Source organism: Canis lupus, chromosome 36 (assembly GCF_003254725.2).
Source record: "Canis lupus dingo isolate Sandy chromosome 36, ASM325472v2, whole genome shotgun sequence".
In the NCBI taxonomy this organism is placed as follows: Eukaryota; Metazoa; Chordata; class Mammalia; order Carnivora; family Canidae; genus Canis; species Canis lupus.
Genome location: NC_064278.1, coordinates 7,728,820 through 7,749,583, shown reverse-complemented (window position 1 = coordinate 7,749,583; position 20,764 = coordinate 7,728,820). Strand labels below are relative to the sequence as shown.

The 20,764-nt window shown below is 39.7% G+C and overlaps 1 protein-coding gene across 2 annotated transcripts in view; it reads left to right on the top strand.

Annotated features, from left to right (window-relative positions):
• Nucleotides 1-11,803, top strand: part of LOC112674676 (fibroblast activation protein alpha) — a 72,409-nt gene extending 60,606 nt beyond the window's left edge. The window contains exons 21-26 of one of the 2 annotated variants that reach the window (XM_025471049.3): nt 9-63; nt 7,869-7,968; nt 9,039-9,103; nt 9,603-9,675; nt 9,938-10,011; nt 11,418-11,803. In XM_025471049.3, the coding sequence (XP_025326834.1) occupies nt 9-63; nt 7,869-7,968; nt 9,039-9,103; nt 9,603-9,675; nt 9,938-10,011; nt 11,418-11,519 (469 nt within the window). In that variant the 3' untranslated portion in view covers nt 11,520-11,803. Of the gene's footprint in view, nt 1-8; nt 64-7,868; nt 7,969-9,038; nt 9,104-9,602; nt 9,676-9,937; nt 10,012-11,417 lie in introns of those variants that run through there. The other variant, XR_004804503.2, reaches the window with a different exon arrangement.
• The last annotated feature ends 8,961 nt before the right edge of the window (nt 11,804-20,764 follow it).

Here is a 20,764-nt window from a genome sequence, read left to right as displayed (position 1 = left end):
TACTTTAGAAAATTCATAGAAATGGGTTTCATTGATGAAAAAAGAATAGCCATATGGGGCTGGGTGAGTTGTTTTATATGTTTTATGCCTGTTATTCAGCTCAGCAATCATAATTTTCTAAAGTGTGCGCTTATAAGGTTTCTCATGAAATGTTAATGTTGCAACATCATTTAATCTGTCAATGGAAACAGTCAATTTGGATGATCTAGGCTTCAAAGTGGTGGCTTTAAGTGTTCCTTTTTCTCAATCATTTAGTTTCTTCCATATAGCAAATTAACTCATAATTGACATATTTTTACTTAATTTTTTGTATTAGACTATAGAATACTGAACTGAACTATATTTCAGAGGTTCAATTTCCTTTGTTATTTTAGATTTCATATATATCTTTTTATATTTCGTCATTTCATTTTTATGAAAAGCTAAGCGAATCTTTGAAATCACAGGAACTTTTAATATATAAATTCCCTAGTACCTAGCCTATCCCAATCATCTCTTGGCTGTTTTGATTCTTTTTTTGGGGGGGGGGGGGATAATCAAGTTCTCTTACCAGATCTAATATTAATTTGTGTCAGTGGGAGAGAAGTATAATTTAGTTTTCAAGTCATAGGTCATGAAGATAATTGCCCATGTTTGAGGAGCTGTGAAGGTTCTCAACGTACACATGAAAAGGAAGTGGCAAAACTTCCCAAATCCTGGGCAATGAAGTCACTGGAAAGTTTAGAGAAATATTGGAAAGAGTTTAGATTTGCCCATTATAAATTATGATAATTACCCTTCAAAGAAGATTTCCTGTTTCACTTTTTGGTCTGAATTTGTACATTTGCAAGTCAATTTGCAGCCGTTTGGGCTTGGGTTGTTTTTCTTGGCTGTTTTCTCTGAGAGCGGCCTGCTTTCAGATGGAGGGAATGAAACCCAATATTGAAGGGAATCTGCAGGCTCCGGCTCAGCTCTCAGCTCAGTGACCAGATGAAGAGCTGTTATGAATTTGTGGAAAGTTGTTACTTCAAGCCATTTGGTCCTTCTTAAAACTATCAAATGTTAAATATCTAAACAGAACAGAATTCAAATGGGTGGAAATCAATGAAATATTTTTGTAGTGAAATATTTCAGATAAGATCTCTCCCACCATCCATTTTTATGAAATTTCCTAAAGTAAATTTTTGAAAGATTCAAATTTCATGCCGAACACTTACATATCATCGTTAACATTTCTCTTATAGTTTTAATTTTCTTTTACTGCAGCCTTTGAAATAACCAGGAAGTGGAACTTTTGATTTCATTTCTAGAACATCCTGGTATTAGTTTGGTAGAGAACCACCTATGTGGGATGATTTAAAGAACCCACTCCGCACCCCCAAAATACATGCATATCAGCCTGAGATTCTTCAATAAGAGATTGTCAAGAGGTCTGTGCAAATGCTACTAGAAGAGGTGGTCTAATAAGCCCCTTTATTGCTTACTTTCCAACGTGGCAATAATTGTGAGGTAAACCCCGAGAGCATGTGCAAAAGAAGGAAAATGTGAACTGCCAGTGGATACAACATTTGAGCAGCCCCTTAATCAGCAGGACCCAGAAGATCCTGAAGGAAAAAGACCTTAATACTACACTGTTTTTTTCCCATAAAATCTTTACGATTTATATAATCCACCCATCTGATCACTAACTAATGCATTTTTTCCTCGATGTAGTAAATTTTTATTGGATCTCAACTGGATCTTTTTTTTTTAAGATTTTATTTATTTATTCATGAGAGACAGAGAGAGAGAAGGCACAGGCAGAGAGAGAAGCAGGCTCCATGCAGGGAGCCTGATGTGGGACTCGATCTCAGGACTCCAGGATCACACCCTGGGCTGAAGACAGGTGCCCAACCGTGAGCCACCCAGGCATCCCTCAACTAGGTCTTATTTTAGGTTCTTTAGAAGATGAAAAGATGAGTAAGTTATAGCCCTGGCCCTCTATTAGATAAAACAGAGCAAAAAAGGAACTGCTCAGCAATGTTCCAAGTGTTAAGACAGATACAACTTGAGGCGAGAACACCAGGGACAGGAGTGGTTCATTCTGGCTGTGAGAGCAAAGGGAAGATTCAGAAATGAGGCAGTGAAGAAGATAGGTCAGTAACGGTGCATTCCAGAAAATGAAGACAAACTTGCCCAGTCTTGAGGTAAAAATGAGTAGGACATGGTTGGTCTGGATGCCAGAAACTTCAGAAGTGTAAAGCATGTAGTGAGGAAGGTGAAGGAAATGAGTTTGGATAGGTAGGTAGATAGCCAATACCAGGAGCCTTTTAAACTGTATAAAGGAGGATGGGCCCTATCTATGGCTCTGCGACACACTCCTCTTATTTTCCTACATGTCCATGATCATTACACTCCATTCATTCTTCAGATGCCCGTGTTTTCCGGGGTCTGGCTATGGCCCTCATTGTTTTTCACTTCCCTGGGGAAACCCATGTCATTTCAAAGATGGCAATGACTGCCGCTAGCCCCACCTCTCTTCTGAGCTCCATGTTTCAAATGCTCACTGACCATCTGTCCCAAATGTCTTACTGGAGCCTCAAGCCTAACCCACACAAGTTAAACTTGCTATAGTCTACTTAAAACAAGTCCTTGTCTTTATTTAAGGACCTCATCACACACCTAGTCACCCCAATTAGTAAATTCAGAGCGCTTTCAATTTCTCTTGATCCCCAACTCCCACATCCCATTGGTAAGTAAGTTCTGTCAATGCTATCTTCAAACATCTAAATCTGTTCTCCTCGTCCCCAGAGCCAGCACTTTAGTTCAGTTCTCTTCATATGTGACTTAGATCAGACCTTCTCATACTGTGGCTTTCATATGCATCACCTGGAGAACTCCTTGAAACAGTTCCCAGGGCCCTACCAGCAGAGATTCTGATTCAGTATTGAGGGTGAGGCCTGAGGATTTGCATTTCTAATAAGATCCCAGGTAATGCTGATTCTTTTGGTCCATGGACCATTGTGCGGTACCAGTTTAACTATCCCAATTGCCTCTTAACTAGCCTTCCTGCTTTGATCTCACAAACTGCAATGTTGCTACTGAAGTTCTTTTTCCAAAACATAACTTATATGCTTCTATACTTTCTAAGGCCACACACTGACCTTGACCTGGTGCCCAAACTTATTTCCATGCATGGAAATCTCTTGACAATCTGGCTGTAACCTGCTCTTCCATGTTCATCTCTTTCCACTTTTCCTCACGCCTTTATGAATAATTTGACTATGTCTGCACTTCCTTACTTCCATGCTTTTGTGAATCCTCTTCCCTACACCTGCAATGCGCCCATCTTCTTCTATTCTGCTCCTCTTCCTCCAAAATGGAAAACTTCTATTTATTCTTTAAAACCTGACTCAGATATGACTTTCTTTGTGCTCCAACAGTTCTTTATACTGCTGTTTTAGGAATTATGATGTTTTATCTTGTCGGTCTATTGGTTTCTCCCGTGAGAATGTAGGCTCATCGAGGGAATGGACTTGTCTTTTTTTAAAAGTTGTTTTCTCAAATGTTTAGCATACTACTTGGCCATCCCACATACCAATGATGTCATTTAAACTGAATTTAATCCTATAAGTCAATGTTCTCCCAAATGTATCTTATTAGTACCAAGGACTTTCTCATGAAAAGATCCTCTGGTCTAATTATTGGATAAATCGTGAACTCTACATAATACTGTGTATCAACTCTGTGAAGGAACAGTAAAGAATCCTGTTATATTTTGATTACTATAGCATTACTAAAAGGTATTTGATTCCTTAGATACTTCTTTGAAATGTTTTCTTGAAATCAATAGAGAATAGAATTGGTGTCTTAGAAAGATACCCTTGGCTGAAGAGTGAAGGATGGTCTGAGGTAGGGGAGGGAGTGGGCCAAGGAGCTGGGTGAGAGGTAAGATTGGCAACAAATACCAAGGTCCTGAATTTAGACAGTGAAGTAGGAGGTGGAAAGAGGTCACAGCTCTAAGCACTGTTTCCTAGTATAATAAACAGGGACCTGTGGGAAACTGGAGATGCGAAAGAAGATGTTGAGAATGACCATGAGTCTTAGTTAGCAATTATTGTGTTTCATGTCAAGAAGGATATGTCATATCTGTTTCCATGAAGTGTTAGGCACTTGAGCGGTCTGAGAACTATACTGTAGCTCACCACATAAAATTTTGGTAGTCAATTGGTGAATAAGCTGCAAATCCTACGTTTCCCTCCATTATCCTAATTAAGAAGGGGAGAGGAGGCATTTTTATCTTACCCTTTTTATTGTTCTGGCTCATACAAACCAAAATCCAATAGCTCTGTTTTTAGCTGTTTATTAGCTATCCCCCAGGCACCCAGCACTATGCCAGGGAAGTGTCTGCCATAACCGGTTCATAACCAGGCAGTTTTGCCCCTCAGGGGACATTTGGCCATGTCTGGAGTCATTTTTTTGGTTGTCACAACTGGGGGAGTGCTACGTGGCAGCTAGTGAGTAGAGGCCAGAGATGCTGTTAAATACCCCACAATGCACAGGACAGGTCCCCAGAAGAAAGAATTATCCAGCCCAAGATGTCAACAGTGCTGAGGTTGCAAAACCCTGGTTGATGTGAAGAAAAAACGGTAGTAATTATTCTGACAATTGAAGAGCAGCAGGGGTTTTGCCTAAATTATTAGAATAACAACCTCATTTATGGGCCTTGCTTTGTTAATATAGGCCTAGCCAGGTGGTGTTGAATAAGCATTAGTTCATGATTTAATCTTAGTTCCTTTCTCTTCCAGTGACTAATTATAAGCAATTTGAATTGCTATGTGTGATCAACGATGTAAAAGTAGGACAAATGCACCTCTAATGAGACTACATTAGACTCCAAAACTTCAAGTTCCCCGACGAGGTTTGCCCCAGTGCAAGGACAGAGAGGAAAGTCCTGGGTTGTAGAGGCAGGTGTCCTGGCCTTGAGTCTCAGCTCTGCTGCTCCCTGCCTCCCAGAGCCCTCTACGTTCCCTCCGAGCCACGGCTTCCTCATCAGGAAAGGCAGCAGTGATTTCCTCACCAGGTCACTTGTGAGGCTTAGCCAAGTCCCTAGGGATCCGACAGCATCCCTTTTATTCCCCCCTCTGTGTTCCAGGCCATATTGTCAGTGCTGGGGATACATTCATTAACAAGACAGATGAAAATGTCTACCTTTATGGAGTCGGGAACAGTTGGGAAGAAAGACAATAAGTGTGATAAATGAGGATAATGAACAGGACGTTAAATGATGACAAGTTCTCTAGCGAAAAACAAAAGCAGGAAAGGAGCATGATGCAGGGTTGGTATATTGAAGATGAGAAGGACAGGTGCAGTTCGACTCTTTTTGAGTTAAGACTTGAAATGGGAAAAAAAAAAAAAAAAAAAAAGACTTGAAATGGGGAGGAAGTGAGCCATGCCCATATCCGGGGGAAGAGTGTTCTAGGCAGAGGACAGCAGCATCTGTGAAATTCCCGGGGCCGGATCAGGCCTGGAGAGTCCAGAGAACACGGGGAGAGCCGACAAGCAGGGGAACATCTGAGGTGGGAGAAGGGAAGCAGAGTGTGTGGGTTCTCAAAGAGGGCTGCAAGCGCCTTGGCCACACAAACGTTAGCTATTTATTACTATTGCCTGTAGGTAAAATGTTCCAGTGCGCATTACGGCTCACATAAGAGTGTTCTATAAACCCCTCAAAATTCTGTGCCCTTCTAAGAATGTTTTTAAAGATATCCTTCGTTTAAACAAAATGGCAAGGCATCTAAGTGCAAAGGACAAAATTCTAGAATTCTCATGGCCAATCTGCTCCGTGGGTTCCTTTCTTGCGACAGCCACCCACTCTGCCTTGGAGCCCCACCCATGGGAGAGCAGAAAAAAGTCAACTCGGGTTTATTTTATTTCCTCTTCATTTCTACAATAGGAATAGCTTTTCTAAGCTGCCTGAGAATTTAAAGAACACCTACTTTTGTTGTGCTGCTGCTACACTAGTTTTGCTCTTACAAATTCCTAGAGACAATTTGTATTCATCTTGGAAACATGGAGATTTTATTTAGATACAGCACTACTATCTAATCACTGAGCAGATATGGGCTAATAATCTGTGAGATTTCAAGCAGGGATGTTCAAAACCCTTTTTATTAGATGTAAATGATCTTTATTTCAAATCTCACTTCATGCTATTTCAGCGGGACCCACCATTGTTACTTGTAGTGAACACACTTTTCCAATAAAACCACAAACAATAATATTTCTAACTCAGGCTTATTTTACTCGCATTTGAACCTAAAATTAAGAAAGAGAGAACTTCCATTTCAGTCATAGTCGTTGCTACCCTACGAATCAAAATCAATCATTTTTATAAGCGAAAATTGTCATGTACCAAAATGATTTTTAAACCCACTGTTCCTTCTGTTTTTAAAATTTATTTTCCCCTATGAGAACATGCTTTAGTTCACCTCTAAGTGTAATAAAAGGAGGCCATGAAATAATTGGAGCATTTATTTATCCTCTATGCTGCATTTTGTAGCCAAGGGTCCTCAATAAAAGTCCCCAGAACTGAAAACATACAAGTGTTAACTAGTTAAAGAATTATTCCCTTAACTCATAAATTCAGCAAGACTGTTTAGCTTATTGCCCCATTCCATGTATTTCGTGGGTTAAGAATGACTGCTGCCACTGATCTGCCCTCAGTACCATGTCTGTCCGTCTGTCTGCCTGTCTGTCCCTCACTCTGTAAAACTTTCCCTCTCACCCTTTCACTCTCTCTAAAGACTGACTTTCCCACAGCAAAGGGTGATGAGATCTCTGCTGACCTAAGGGAAAATGGCTCCCAGAGGCTTGTGGTAAAAAGATCCTAAATATAAGGCACATTCTTAGTTGGAAAGTCCCACTGTCGTCTTATGACTTGTGGGGATGTTCCCGTGTCGGGGCAAGAATATGCACTGAGAATCACTTCCTGATCTAACACACACATTTTGGGGTTCAGAACCCAGAGCACTGTTTAATCCACATCCCCAGAAGAAGCATCTCTCTCAAGCATGTTTCTACAGCCCAAATCAGACTTCCAGGGGGAGATGCCACCTTATGTGCTCATTTCTTCACTTTCAGGAAAAGGTTCAAATTTCCAAGTGACATGGGCAGAAATCTCCTGTTATCCGGGTCACATTTCTGAATCATCTACCTCATTCCTTGGGGAAGAAAGTTGATGAGAGCTGACCCTACTCCCGACTCATTTTGCATTTCTTTGTTTTTCCATTTAATTTCTCGAGGACTATGTAAGACTTTTAAAGACACCAATGGCTTTTCCTCCTTTGAGCTGCTATGCCAGAAATCCTCAGAACAGAATAGGCAACACTACATTATACACAAACTCTGGCCATGTCTTCAACTATCCAAAAGGTTCTTATGTCCTTCCCTTGTTGTTCTATTATGAAAACAAATAAGTAAATACACAGATGTGAGTATCGCCTCACGGGTCATCTGCAGGCTGTGGGAAGTATCTGGCTTTTACATTTGGGGAATAATCTCCTTTCTCTGTGCATTTCTTTCAACTAAAACCCTGATTTTTGCTCTGGCAAGGTCCTCATTGGAAAAATATAGAGGAAAAAAACTGGGGGCAGAAAAATTGCAAAGATAAATATCTCTTAAACTGCCCCTACCATGCTCTGATTAGCACACCAAGTATTTTTAGTTTACTAGGGATGAAATTATGCTGTGTCAGATGGAGCTGCTGCCACGGGTGCACGGTAGACATTTAATCTACCCCATGCATATCCCCGGCTGCCATCAGTACTTATTGTGAGCAGAGTTGCTGTAAAACGATGTTGGAGAGTTTGTGAAAGCAAATCTGGGACTCACTTGTAATGATGTCTCCACAGTCCTATGGAGGCTATGTTTCATCACTGGCCCTTGCTTCAGGAACTGGTCTTTTCAAATGTGGGATAGCAGTGGCTCCTGTCTCCAGCTGGGAATATTACGGTATGGAAACATTTCATAAATGTTGCTGTGAAAACATTTAACACGTAATTACTCTATATTTGAGGTTGCTAGGAAAACAAATTATGCAGTAAAATTCACCCCAGCTTCACTGGGGGAAAATATAATCTATAAATGAGGTTGTTTATATGATTCATTGTGATCATGTTGCAACAATCAAGGAAATCTCAAGAACGAGGAAGAAAGGACTCTTCCAAAACCCAGTGTATGTTATCCTCTCCCCGAAACCTTGTGTCTCCTGCTAAACCAAACCTTGAAAACCAGAGCCAACTCTGTGTTTTTGCCGGCACACGGGTGCAGCATGACTGGTCCTTAAGGACATCTTATGCGAAGTTGGGTGGAGCCAAGCTGTTCACCTCCATGCCACAGCCTGTCATTTCATTGCTCCAGAAATCAGAGTGATAAAAAAAAAAAAATTGGTTAAGAAGTCCACCCCCATGTGTGCCTGTTTTTATGATTAACATCAATGCAGGATGATTATTTGGAATTGACTCTAGTAATGGGACAAAAATTAGCTTTCATCAAACCCTTGTCCCTGTGTTGGAGTAAAAATGAGACAACTATAACTTGCAGGGAATCTTTATTCAGAAAAAGAAAGTGTGTGTGTGTGTGTGTGTGTGTGTGTGTGTGTGTGTGTGTGTTTGTTGGGAGAGGAGGATTCGAGGCACCTAGACCCATCCTAGATTAATGAGGACACCAGTAAAAGTCCTAGAGGTGGCTACGTTTGTGATTTCTTTTAAAATCCAAGGAGGCCATTCCATTAGGTCCTCTCTAGCTCAACATTCCCTGCACTGAAGGATGGAAGAGAAAAAGCTTCAGATCAGTCCTTCCTAATGGCAGCTGCTCCTGTTTCCTCCTTGGCTTCTCAAGCCCGGTTGAGGCAAATCGCAGAGCAAATGACGTGGGTGGAGCATTACAGTAAAGGAAAGCAAGAACCTTCCTCAGCAGCAACGTGGGGGAAAGTGAGGAGCAGTTCTCTAACCTTGAGGTCTTATTGGTTAGTGACATGACCTGTATCACGTGTAAACAACATATTCTTATATATTTTATAGCATCTATCTACACAGAACGATTCATGGGCCTCCCAACAAAGAACGATAATCTCGAGCACTACAAAGTAAGCGCTTTCTCTTTAATCTAGGTCATTGAGTTCTTGCAAATGTGCTAAATACTTTTGAGGCAGTCTTCAGAGTTTACACTTTTGTCGGGTCCCCAAGCAAATACGCTGATCTTTTGTTAGCTGCAAAACACCTCACTCGGAAGGAATTTACTCTCCTTGGATTCTCTTCTTTCTTTCCCCATCCTCCCTTCCCTCACCTCCTTTTCCCCATCCTCCTGCCCACCCCCAACCCCTACACAGCTTGAGCGGGCATCATTTATGCCTAAGGTCTCACTCATATGTAACATATGACACATAAACTTCCCGTTTTTCAAACTAAGAATCAGATGGAAGTAATGCAAATGATGATGAAAATGTGTTGCTCTGACTCTTAAATATTTATCAACCAAAGCAATACATAATTTCAGTATTGGTGCTAAGTCCATCGCACAATGATTTAGCTAGTTTTCTATTAGAACTTGCAGCAACTAAAATGTTAATTTTTCCTCTTTTCCAGAATTCAACTGTGATGGCAAGAGCAGAATATTTCAGAAATGTAGACTATCTTCTCATCCACGGAACAGCAGATGGTGAGGTTTAAGCAAGACTCTTACACATAAAAATACTGAGCCAACATCACTTTGTTTAAGAAACATTAAGCATCCTCCTATGCCTGTGCTCGGGGTCAGTACCTAAGAGTCAGAGACATTTCCACAAATGAGTGCGATTACTCACTGCTGACAATGTCAACCGCACGACTAGATAATTGTCGGTGTTCATTTGCAGGCAGTACATTGTCACTCGATGCTTTCTGGTATTTAGCAGCACTTTAACTCTCTCTCTTTGTTGCAGATAATGTGCACTTTCAAAACTCAGCACAGATTGCTAAAGCTCTGGTTAATGCACAAGTGGATTTCCAGGCAATGGTACATAATTTCGTTTTACTCCTGTTCACGGCCTTAGACCCGTAAGCTCAAAGGAGGAAGAGTCTGATTTTTTTCATTATCATTATCAATATCATTGTTATTTTTACTGAAGCCTGGCAAACGGGCTGTGAGGTAGCATAGGCGAAGGATTAGCGAGTGGGTCTTGGATCTTCCGCGAACTCCTTGAAGGACACTAGGCAAGCCGTATATGAAATGGAGACATCTGTGAGATTCGCTGATCTTCTAGCTCGAACATCCAATAGTTCTGTGATCCTGCTTGCATAAGTGTGGCTGCATGCTCGGCGTCCCCACAAAAAAAGCTGGGAGTCCCGAAGCAGCCAAAAGGTCTGTTTGTTCAGTAAGAAGCAGTTGGGGGATGTTGTCAGCGGCCTCAGAGGCTCCTGAAGTCGGGGGTCTCTGCTCAGAGTTAGAGAACCCTGTCATCCGTGTGTCCCCAGGGCCCGACATGAGCCTGGTCCCGCACGGAGGCTCGACTTGTCCCCGAGCGAATGAATGAATGGGGTAGCTGGAGGACCCAGGCCGCACAAGGACTAGGAAGGGACACCAGAGAGGACAGTAAGGGGAGAACCATGGCAGGAGAGACAACCCCTCCTCGGGAGCATGAGTTCTCCCTCACTTGCTTTTCCTGAACAAGAACCTCAGAAAGGAAACCCTCTTTTTTAGAAATTGGGCATTTGAAAACAATTTACAAAAGGGGATGTGAGATTCTTCTGATTTTTTTAATTGTGATCCTCCCCCCCGCCCCGTGTAAATTCACCTTGTAAGTATAGAGCATTCCATCAGGACCACTGTCCCTCTTTATTCAGTGAAAACAATAATCTCACCAGCATCTCTCCAACAATGAAGTTTAAATTTATAATGTCATCTCCCTGGGTGTTTTTAATGATACTATGTTTAACTCCTATGAAAGGTGTTTACGTTCTATGTGTTGTGGATTTTCGGCAGCAGAGAGGAATTGGATTCAGAGGCTAAAAGCCTCGCAGAATTTTTGAGCTAGAGGAAGCCTCAGAGAAAACCAAATCCAACCTCCTCATTTTTCAAATGAGGAAACCGAGCTCCAGAGAAGCAAAGTAATAGACCCAACACACCAGCTCTGGAACACTTGCTTGTGTCCCGATCCCCCAGAAGGCTGGCCATTGTAAGAGCCCAGCCACCAAGATCTAAGATAGAAGCTTAAAGATTGCAAAATAGCCAAGGTTAATAAAAGGCCTCTCTTGTCTTCCTGTTCTAAATGGTCATGTGTAAACTCTCTTATTAAGTGTTCCTAAGTAGCATTTCAATTACAATATCAGAAAAATGATCAGGACCTGCAAGCATTAAAAAGTCAAAGCTGGATGCATCGCGTGGCCTCAGGGGTGACACAGGCTTCTCTCTTTGTGTTTCAGTGGTACTCTGACCAGAACCATGGCATACCCGGCCTGTCCTCGAAGCACTTATATACCCGCATGACCCACTTCCTAAAGCAGTGTTTTTCTTTGTCCGACTGAAGATGACGCAGATGCAAGCCTGTATCACAGTCTGAACACTTCGTATAAATGCCTCAGACCATTTGCTTGTTTTACTCTTTATGCTGTTCAATCTTGGTACAAACAAACAAATGAATGATGTTCTAAAGGCTGGCAGTAAGACTCAGAAGTTCAACCCAAATATTGTTTACATTTTCTGGCACTCTCTAAAAGAAAAGGGAACCATGCCTTTTGCTTTGGACACAGACAGTGTTGTATCACCTGTTCGTTTGAGGAAAATAATAAAGTGAGAAATTAAAGTGCTATTATTTTGTCTCTGTGCATTCATTTCAGCTTATGGTTTTATCAGAAAGAAAGAAAAAAGAGAAAAGAAATAAAGAGAGAAAGACAGAAAAGAAAGAAAGAATGAAAGAAAGAAAGGAAGAAAGAAAGAAAGAAAGAAAGAAAGAAAGAAAGAAAGAAAGAAAAAAGAAAGAAAGAAAGAAAACGCTTGTGCTAAGCAAGCACCTGAGTGATATTAGGTGGTTTTGGAGAAGAATCTAAGAGAGTTTGGATTTTTATCATTAGAATTCCAAGGGCTGGAATGAATAACTCAGAGTACGCAAAACATTGTTCAGAAATCAAGTTTGAGATGCATCTTGTAGAGGCATCCTGATGTTTGCACTCTATGCCGTCCCTCCAAGAAATGTTTATTACATTTCTCCCAGGTTTCTTCAAACTAACCAAAAGCAATTGATAAGGACAAAGTGAGAATTTTTTAATTCAGGCTCCTTTTCATTAATGCTTCGAATTTGGAAGCATTCCTGTTTTGTATCTCTTTCAAGAATTAGTACTGGTAACTGCCTTCGGATTGCTAACCCATCACCAAACCAAGCAAGCAAAACAATTCAATAAAAAGGACATCTGCAGCTAGGAAGAAAAAATGTTGTATCTATGAGATTCTTCAGGGGTTTGAGTTTGACATTATCGAGCTCATTCTGAAAAAGAAAAAAAAAAAAAAGCCATAATGCCTGCGATCCCGAAGGTGAAGCTTTGCCAGTACGGGTCCCCATCAATTAGAAACTTACAGGAAGCTTCCATCTCTGTGACGGCCACAGAATTAAAAGATCCAGGTCACCAGAAGAGATTTCTTAAATGAATGTTGGAAGTGTCAATGGAGCCACTCCCGAGGGGACTTTTCATTGATGTGTTTCCTGGCACTAGATTGCTCTGGATGATTTCTCCCGTCCCTAGCTTGATTCTAGCTGGAGGCAGAAGACCCTCGTGCCTTCTCTCAGGCTCTCTAGCCAAAGAACCAACCCTGGCTTGCAGCATTACTGCAGGAAGGGTCCTCGAAGGTCACAGACCACTGATAGCTTTGCAACTACTGATGCCCTGAGGGACACAGAGACAAGCTTTTACCTTCCTGTTTTGTTCTGCCTGGTGCAGCCTCCCAAGCAAGCCCAGAAGATGTCCTCCTAATATTCTCCTCATCCACTCTCTCCAGCAACAGCTCTTTCCTAATACTCTACCAAGGGGGACAACAGGGCAAGTGCAAAAAATAAGAAAATCTTGTCCCTTCAACGTCTTTTCTTCTGCCTTTGCGAATTTCTGCCCAGCTGTTGTATCCTATCAACATGCAATAAGGGGTCTCCAGCCTCACGCCTTCGTTCCCACGGCCGCAGGGGCAACTTCTAAAACACGAATTGAAATGTGCCATTATTCCAAGGGGAAGCCTCCAGTCTTCTCCACAGTCTACACGTACTGTTGTGGACATCAGATGGAGAACATTGCCATCATCACAGACAGTGCTATTGGATGGTGCTATCCTAGGAATCTTCACAGACCATATCTTAGAACGTAGCATATGGTAGAAACTCAGCGATTGATAGATGAGTGGATGCATCTGTGTTTGTAGAAGATTCATTTTTTCTACATTACATTTGCTAGAGCCTTCCCTGACCTCCTCAGGTAGAGTCATGCAGGTGCTCCTCAGACATTCAGCATGTGTTTATGTATTGATTCATTCATTCAACGAGAATTCATGGAGTCTGTCTGTATACCCGACACGGTCCAAGACTTTAAGGATCCAGTGAAGAGCAAGGCAGCAACTTGAGAGGCAGGTTTTTTGTTTTTTTGGTTCTTTTTAATGTTCGCATTTTGTACAGCTTTACTAGATTCTTCTTTTGGCATGGAGGATAAAAGATACACAAATTACAAAGGGCAAAGACTTAATAGAAAAATACCAGCCCAAAAGGGATGATTAAAAACATCTGACTTTTTCTATTTGTAGGAAGCAAATTGCAATAATAACTATCCCTTAACTACATTTTATTCTTGCATGTGAGATTTGAGGAGGAGGGTGTCCTGACACCCAAATTAATGCTGAAAGTATAATCGTGCTTCATGTATCACAGACTTGGATTTTTCATTCATCCATTTGACAAATGTAATTGCAAGCCACTGTTTTAGGTACCTCCACCTCCCCAAAATGCATGTATATTTAACAAGATGCATGTCTATAGACAAAACTTAGAGTTTTGTATAGGCGAAAAATGAATGTAACTACAATGCAAGTTCAAATGACACCAGAGCCCTAGGGGTGGGACTCTAATACGTGTAAGAGGGAAACCATAAAAAATTGTATCATCTCAGAATAATCTCAAGTGTTAGTCCTGCAGTGCTAACCATAGAGCTGTTTCAAATGGTTTCAAAATCCTAAATGACAATCTCATATATCCTAGAGTGAATGAGAAGGAAGTGGTAAGAAAATGGGTATTTTGTTAAATTTAACATAAATGAAGGAACTTGTATTGAGGTTTAAAAAAAAAATTGAGTCTGTCCCAAAGCAGAAAATATATGAGTTACTTCCTTCGAGAAATATATTTTGAATACCTATGCTGTGCATGGCAGTACTCTGGGTACTGCAGGGGTTACAGAGATGAATATATGTACAATTTCTCCATTTCTAGACTGTTTCAGTAAAGGCGACTTAACGAATCTGATTTTCCCAACATTTGAGCACTTTTCAGAAACTGACAGATCTTTATGCAAATGTTGTTGCCAAGCTGTTTGTAATGGTGAAATTATACTTTGACAGTAACTCTTTAAAATATATTAAACCCAGCTAAGGTTTTTTTGGAAATGTTGCCAATTAAGTGACTTTAATGAGCTTCTTGATGGTAATGTAATTAAAATTCAGATGTTCTAATTGTAAAAAAAAAAAATTACAGTTCTGGGAAAGTTAACAGTAAAATAAGCAAATGTAAAATGAATTACGACTAATTTAAATAGTGATTATGTGGTCTTCTGAGAAGATTTTACCAAAACAATGCTTTCAATTATGCTGTTTGTAAAGAAGAAAGAAGACACCTAACAGATATTTTAAATTTATCCAATAAAGCAGATATTTTGAGTTTATCCAATAAAACAGATTTAAAAATTCTGAACATGGTGAATCATTCTCAGCTTCTGAAAGAACTGCTAAAACACTCCCTTGGCATTATGGACAGGTACCTTGGCAGTTTGAAGTGGAATGATTTCTAATTCAAGGAGAAATAAGTGCTTGGACCTTACCAAGCTATTCATGGGGAAAACGATCTGGCTCCTAGCAAAATCTCTAATGACCACCTGCTCAGATTATTGGCATGTAATACTAACATGCCGGTTACAAAACTCTTCTTTTTGACACACAGGTAGTATCTTTGGCAGGCTAGAGCAATACAATCTCACTCTATTGGTCTCTAATTAATACTCTATTACTTATTCTACTTATTTAAAAAAATTGCTTTGACAGTATGTATTTTGACAAATATTAGTTGGCACAGCATCACATCCCTCACATTGTGGTTATATAGAATCTATATCCTGTGAATAAGAGCAAAACTGAAGCAAAGGGCACAACACCATGGTTTGACAACCCATCTTCCTTCTCTCACAAGTATTATCCATTGACAAGCAAAGACAGGAGTATCTTTGCTAGCTATTAATTATTGGGGGCAGGAATTTTGTATTTTTGAAATACATGTCTTAATGTAACATTTAGGATGATGGAAAAATTAGTATGATAAAAACCACTATCCATTCACACATATTCAATTTGTTATTGAGGCATCCTTTCCAACATTCATGGACATAATAGAAATTTTAAACATGGCATAAAATTTGTTTACATCACACCAGCGCTAAGCTAAATTTCCAGCTTTGAGAAATGATAAAAAAATAATGATGCTTTAATACATACAAGCACTTTATATAACAAAAGAAATAATGCTACTGTCTGAAGGTTAAAATAATACTTTGCAATATTACAAATTTCTTCCTGTCAAATAAAATAGAAGAGAGTGCATGTCAATTCTTTTAAATAAAATGTGTTCATTATAATTCATTTTAGAGATAGTGGGCTTTGATAAGTAAGGGCACAGATACAAAAGTAGACTAACCGGGTTTGATCCCAACTCAGTACATATTAGCTGTGTAACATTGATCAGTTATTGTAGTAAATTCAACCTGTTTCAGTTTCCTTATATATGCAGTTGAGGATAATAATAGTACCTACCCCATAGAGTTCTTTGGAGGTTTAAATTAGTTGTTATTTGTAGACCTAACAGTGTCTGCCATAGAGTGAGCATTTCATAAGAGTTTACTAGATACATAAGGTAAACCACTTTTTAGTTGGCATTTTCAATAAATTAATTTTCAAGGAATTAATAGTCTGATGTTCATTGCAGCATTGTTTACAGCAGCCAAATTATAGAACTGGCCCACGTGTTCATTGATAGATCAATGCATAAAGATGTAGTATTTGTAACAGAATATTACTCAGCCATAAAAAAGAATGAAATCTGGTCATTTGCAACAACATAGATGAATCTAGAGAGTATAATCCTAAGTGAAGTAAGTCAGTAGGAGAAAGACAAATACCAAATGATTTTACTCATATGTGGAATTTAAGAAACAAAACAAAGGAACAGAAAAAAAAGAGACAAACAAACAAACAAACAAAAACCTGACTCTTAATTGTAGAGAACGAACTGATGTTTACCAGAGGGGAGTTGGTAGAGAAATGGGTGAAATAGGTGAAGGGGGGTAAGAGTCCCCTTATCTTGATGAGTAATGTACAGAATTGTTAAATCAGTATCTTGTACACCTGAAACTAATATGACACTGTGTGGTAACTATGCTGGAACTAAAATTTTAAAAAAAGAAATTAATAATCTTGAAAATCAGCAACCAATAGTTTCTTTTCCATATCAGTGAATTTATAAGTGTGAAGAATAAGTGTGAGAATCATTAGTCACTTATAAAGGAATCCTAAGTTTCTGAAGCAACGTGGCCTCTTAGGAATAACTAATGTAGAAATCTTGAACGTCCAAGAAAGCTCATCGACCCTGGTACTTTCTCGTGAATGAGTCATTCAACCCCATCTCTCAATACCCGAGGAGCCTAATATTTGCCAACAATGGAAGCACTGTTGGAGAAGACATACCCCCTGAGAAGCGTGCAGCTTCCATGAATAAGGACATGAACGATTTGCTCACCCAGCCTCATGCACTGCCTCCAAAGCAGCTCAGACGCCTTCCCCCAGATCCTCTCTCCACCACGTTCTCATTGTCCTCCAAACTCCAGCCCCACGAGTCCCCTTTTGTTTTCTTTTGTTGTAAAGGTCAATCTCATTTCGGTTTTAGGGCCCAAAATGTGGTTTTCCCATATTTTCACTTGACTGTGCCCTTGTCATCCTGGTCTCAGCTCAAGTGTCACCACCTTAGAGACAACTTTTCCCATCGCTGGATCTAATGTTGCTTCTACCATAACCAGAGACTTCCAACTACAATATCTAAATTCGCTTTCTTGATAGCACTTATAAGCATTACAAATTGTTTCATCGACAGATGTGCTCATCTGGTATGTACTTCTTTCATTTGAACTATAACTTCCCTTTGAGCAGTGACTGTCTTTTTACCTCTCTGTACCCAGGGTCTAGACAGCCCTGGAATAAGCTAGGAGTGTGGTAAATATTTGCTGAACATGTTCCCATGTTCTCTGGATAGAAGGGCCCATGAAACTAGCATCCTTAAGTGTGATCTCACAGTGGAAACAGATCACGTCCTTTCTGGGATTTAACATGTGATAGGAACTGCTGTTTCCCCCTCAAAGTAAAGAGAAAGAAAAATCCCTGAGCAGCAAGTGGCCCAAAGTCAGGAGAATGGGTTTAAGAAAGACATGAGCCTTAGCCAGAGACCTAAAAGAGGCTGGTCTGTGAAACAAAAATAATTTGCATCAGGAAATGGAACACAGCCCACTGCACTGCCCTATCCCTGATATCACTGCTTCGAGATCAATCACCACACTGCAGACCAAAAAAAAAAAAAAAAGTACACAAAATATTAGACTGAAGAAACCCAAAGGACTCCTTGGATTGCTATTGATTACTCTAGCAGCTTTTTTTTTGCCTTTTTTTTTTCTTTCTTTACTTTTTTTTTTTTTTTTTGCTTTGTTTGCTTTAAGCAGTAGTTTTTAAAATATATCTTACCTTCAATATGTTTCAAGTACTAATAATTTCTTTGACATAAAACAAGGATACACATGCTTTATACTATTTCTATCTCCTAATCAGAGAGGTCATAAGTTCAAACCCTGAAAGTTTGATTCATTGATTCTTTTAAATTCAGAATATAAACTTGGAGTCATCAAAAAATAATCCAGTGAAATACATCTTCCCAAAGCTGAACACTTTAGATCGTATTTTTCTAGCTGACCACTCAACATGGATGAACTGAACTTTTTAGGGTCACACTGATATGGCTGAGTGTAGCCTAATGTATCTGCAAGATTGCCAAACAGAATCAAGAAAATCGAATTCTAATTCTTGTGATTTTAGCAAGCTCTTTATCTTCCTGAGATGCCATCACTCCTTCCATATGCTGCACTTATTGGGCTAGAATCACGGCTTTGCAAGCCCTAAGAATTCCTCTGTGTCCCGGTAGCTGATAAAGCAAGGTAATTCCAAAGCCCTAAATCATCTTCCAAAAACTGAGATCTGTAGGTCAGAGAATAGGAGTTAATCCCGTGTTTTAATTCTCTTTTCTCCTCTGGGTCTTATCATCTTCAGGGATTATAGTTGTCACACTGAGGATTTGTTTCCTCTTAATATAGAGCTCTCCTTCATGGGTCTCTTGGGCACTAGGTAAGGGATTGGGGTGGAATAACGATCTTCGATCCTCTGGAAACTCTGTGGCTGAAGCAGTCTCCCAGACCCAGATGGTAAAAGTGAGGCCAGGGATCCACCATGGTACCATGCTTGATGCTGGGATGAGAGCATTCTCAAAGGAATTGTCATCACCATCACTATCCATCATCTTTTTTGATGAGATTGATTTTACATGAACTAAATTGATAGTTGAGAATCTTGTACTTGACAGAGATAATGGATGCCTTGCAGTAGAGCCCCCAGTTGCCAGCAACTGCTGAGGCCAGCCAGGCCATCAGAATGAATGAAGCAAGCCAAGGAGGTGGTTAGCAAGGTCTCCGGGAATGTAAGGGTGGGACTCTGGGGCTGGTGACTACATTTGAAGGCATAACAACCACTGGCTCATACTGTTGCCATGTGGAAATAGAGGCCTATTATTTCCCTGCTTGATTCTTGTCCAGAGAAACTAGAAAAAAAGGATACTTAAATGGAAACTCCCTCTCAATTTTGAACCCTTAACAACTAATTTATGAGTATGGAAACTTATCTGTGTGCCAGATTTGGCCTATGGATATCAATTTCTATTTTAAGTAATAATTTAATTGCCTTTTTTTTGGGATTTCAATTATATACCAAGTACTCCATACACATTATTCCGTTTAAATCTCCAAACTCTGTGTAAATTAGAAATTATGTGCATTTCTGGTTCAAAAAATGAGGTAAAATTACGGAACTTACCTAAGGTTCTGTGGCTTCAACCATAGTCTTCCTACCACTACCACACCTCCTTGTAATATAGGCGGTGCCATTCCAGAAGAAGTGTGTGGAATGCCTTTTCTTTTGTTATATTACCATCATTAATCAAATGTTCAATACAGGCTATGAATAAACACAACCCTGGTGGCAGGCTTTTATCGGTCATTAATAGAATTTAAGTGCAGTTAATGAAGAAGTCATTAAGGGACTGCTTAAGTAAATATTTGCAGGGTGGCTTTGAAAATGGAGCTTTGTGCCTCCCTCTATAACTGAGTAACTTCTACAGGGTTTGCATCTTGTTTCTGGCCCTAGTAAAATTTTGTGTATGTACCGGCAAGCCATCCAATATGTAAATCTAATTCGTGTCTGGACTCAGAATGATGTTAGCTTTCCAATCTTCCCATCACCTCGTCTCCACTCATCAGTATTTCTTCTAGATGACTTTTCTCTGATGTTACCCCTGCTCTGTGTCTTCCCACACCTGTTCTCCTACCAACTCCCACACCATGGCCATGGAGCTACAGAAGGGGGCAGGATGGTGGGGAAGCTTCTAAAATATCACACAAGAATGGTCTCCAAGTTGGCATCAGTCGTGTCTTGCCAACAGTACTGAGGCTGCCAAAGCAGAGGCTCCAGAAATAAAGAACAATGAAAGTGTAAACCTAAGGCTTTATTCCTCCAGATTAGGTTTTTAGAAAAGCAAAAAGTAAAGTTTAAAAGAGTCCATGTCAAATAAGTATTTTCTATCTCTCCCCTGCTTTTAGTTAATAGCTATCAATGTATGCTTTTAAAAAAAATCATGTGTGCCTCCGGGTTGCCAACGCACTGTCAGCATATCTGGAGTACTTTTATTATTTACTTTTTCAAGATACAGTATCGGGAGCCATAAAATATTGTTTACATAATCTTTGGAGAAAAAGCCATGCCCAGTGAAACCCGCTACAGGAAACCCTACTATCAGTTCTTTGATGTAGGCTTAGACTCTTTTGCATGCTATTTCTTCTTAATGAGTATTAGGAATTCATCATTATCAAACTGTTAAAAATTTGTGGAAAAACTTACAAATAGCTACTCGATATTCACATTATTCACATGCTATATTTCTCAGAAAGTAAGTTATGGAAACCATGGATACAATTGTTGAGCTGTGTAATTTATTAAAATGTTTAATATTTTCATTAAAATGTTATTCTTTTTTGAAAAAGAATTTTATATATATTATATACATATTATTTGTTTTATATGTATACTATACATATGTACATATGCATATATATGCATATATTATATATACATATATAAATGTAATATATACATATATAACAATTTGTAGGCTCCTGTA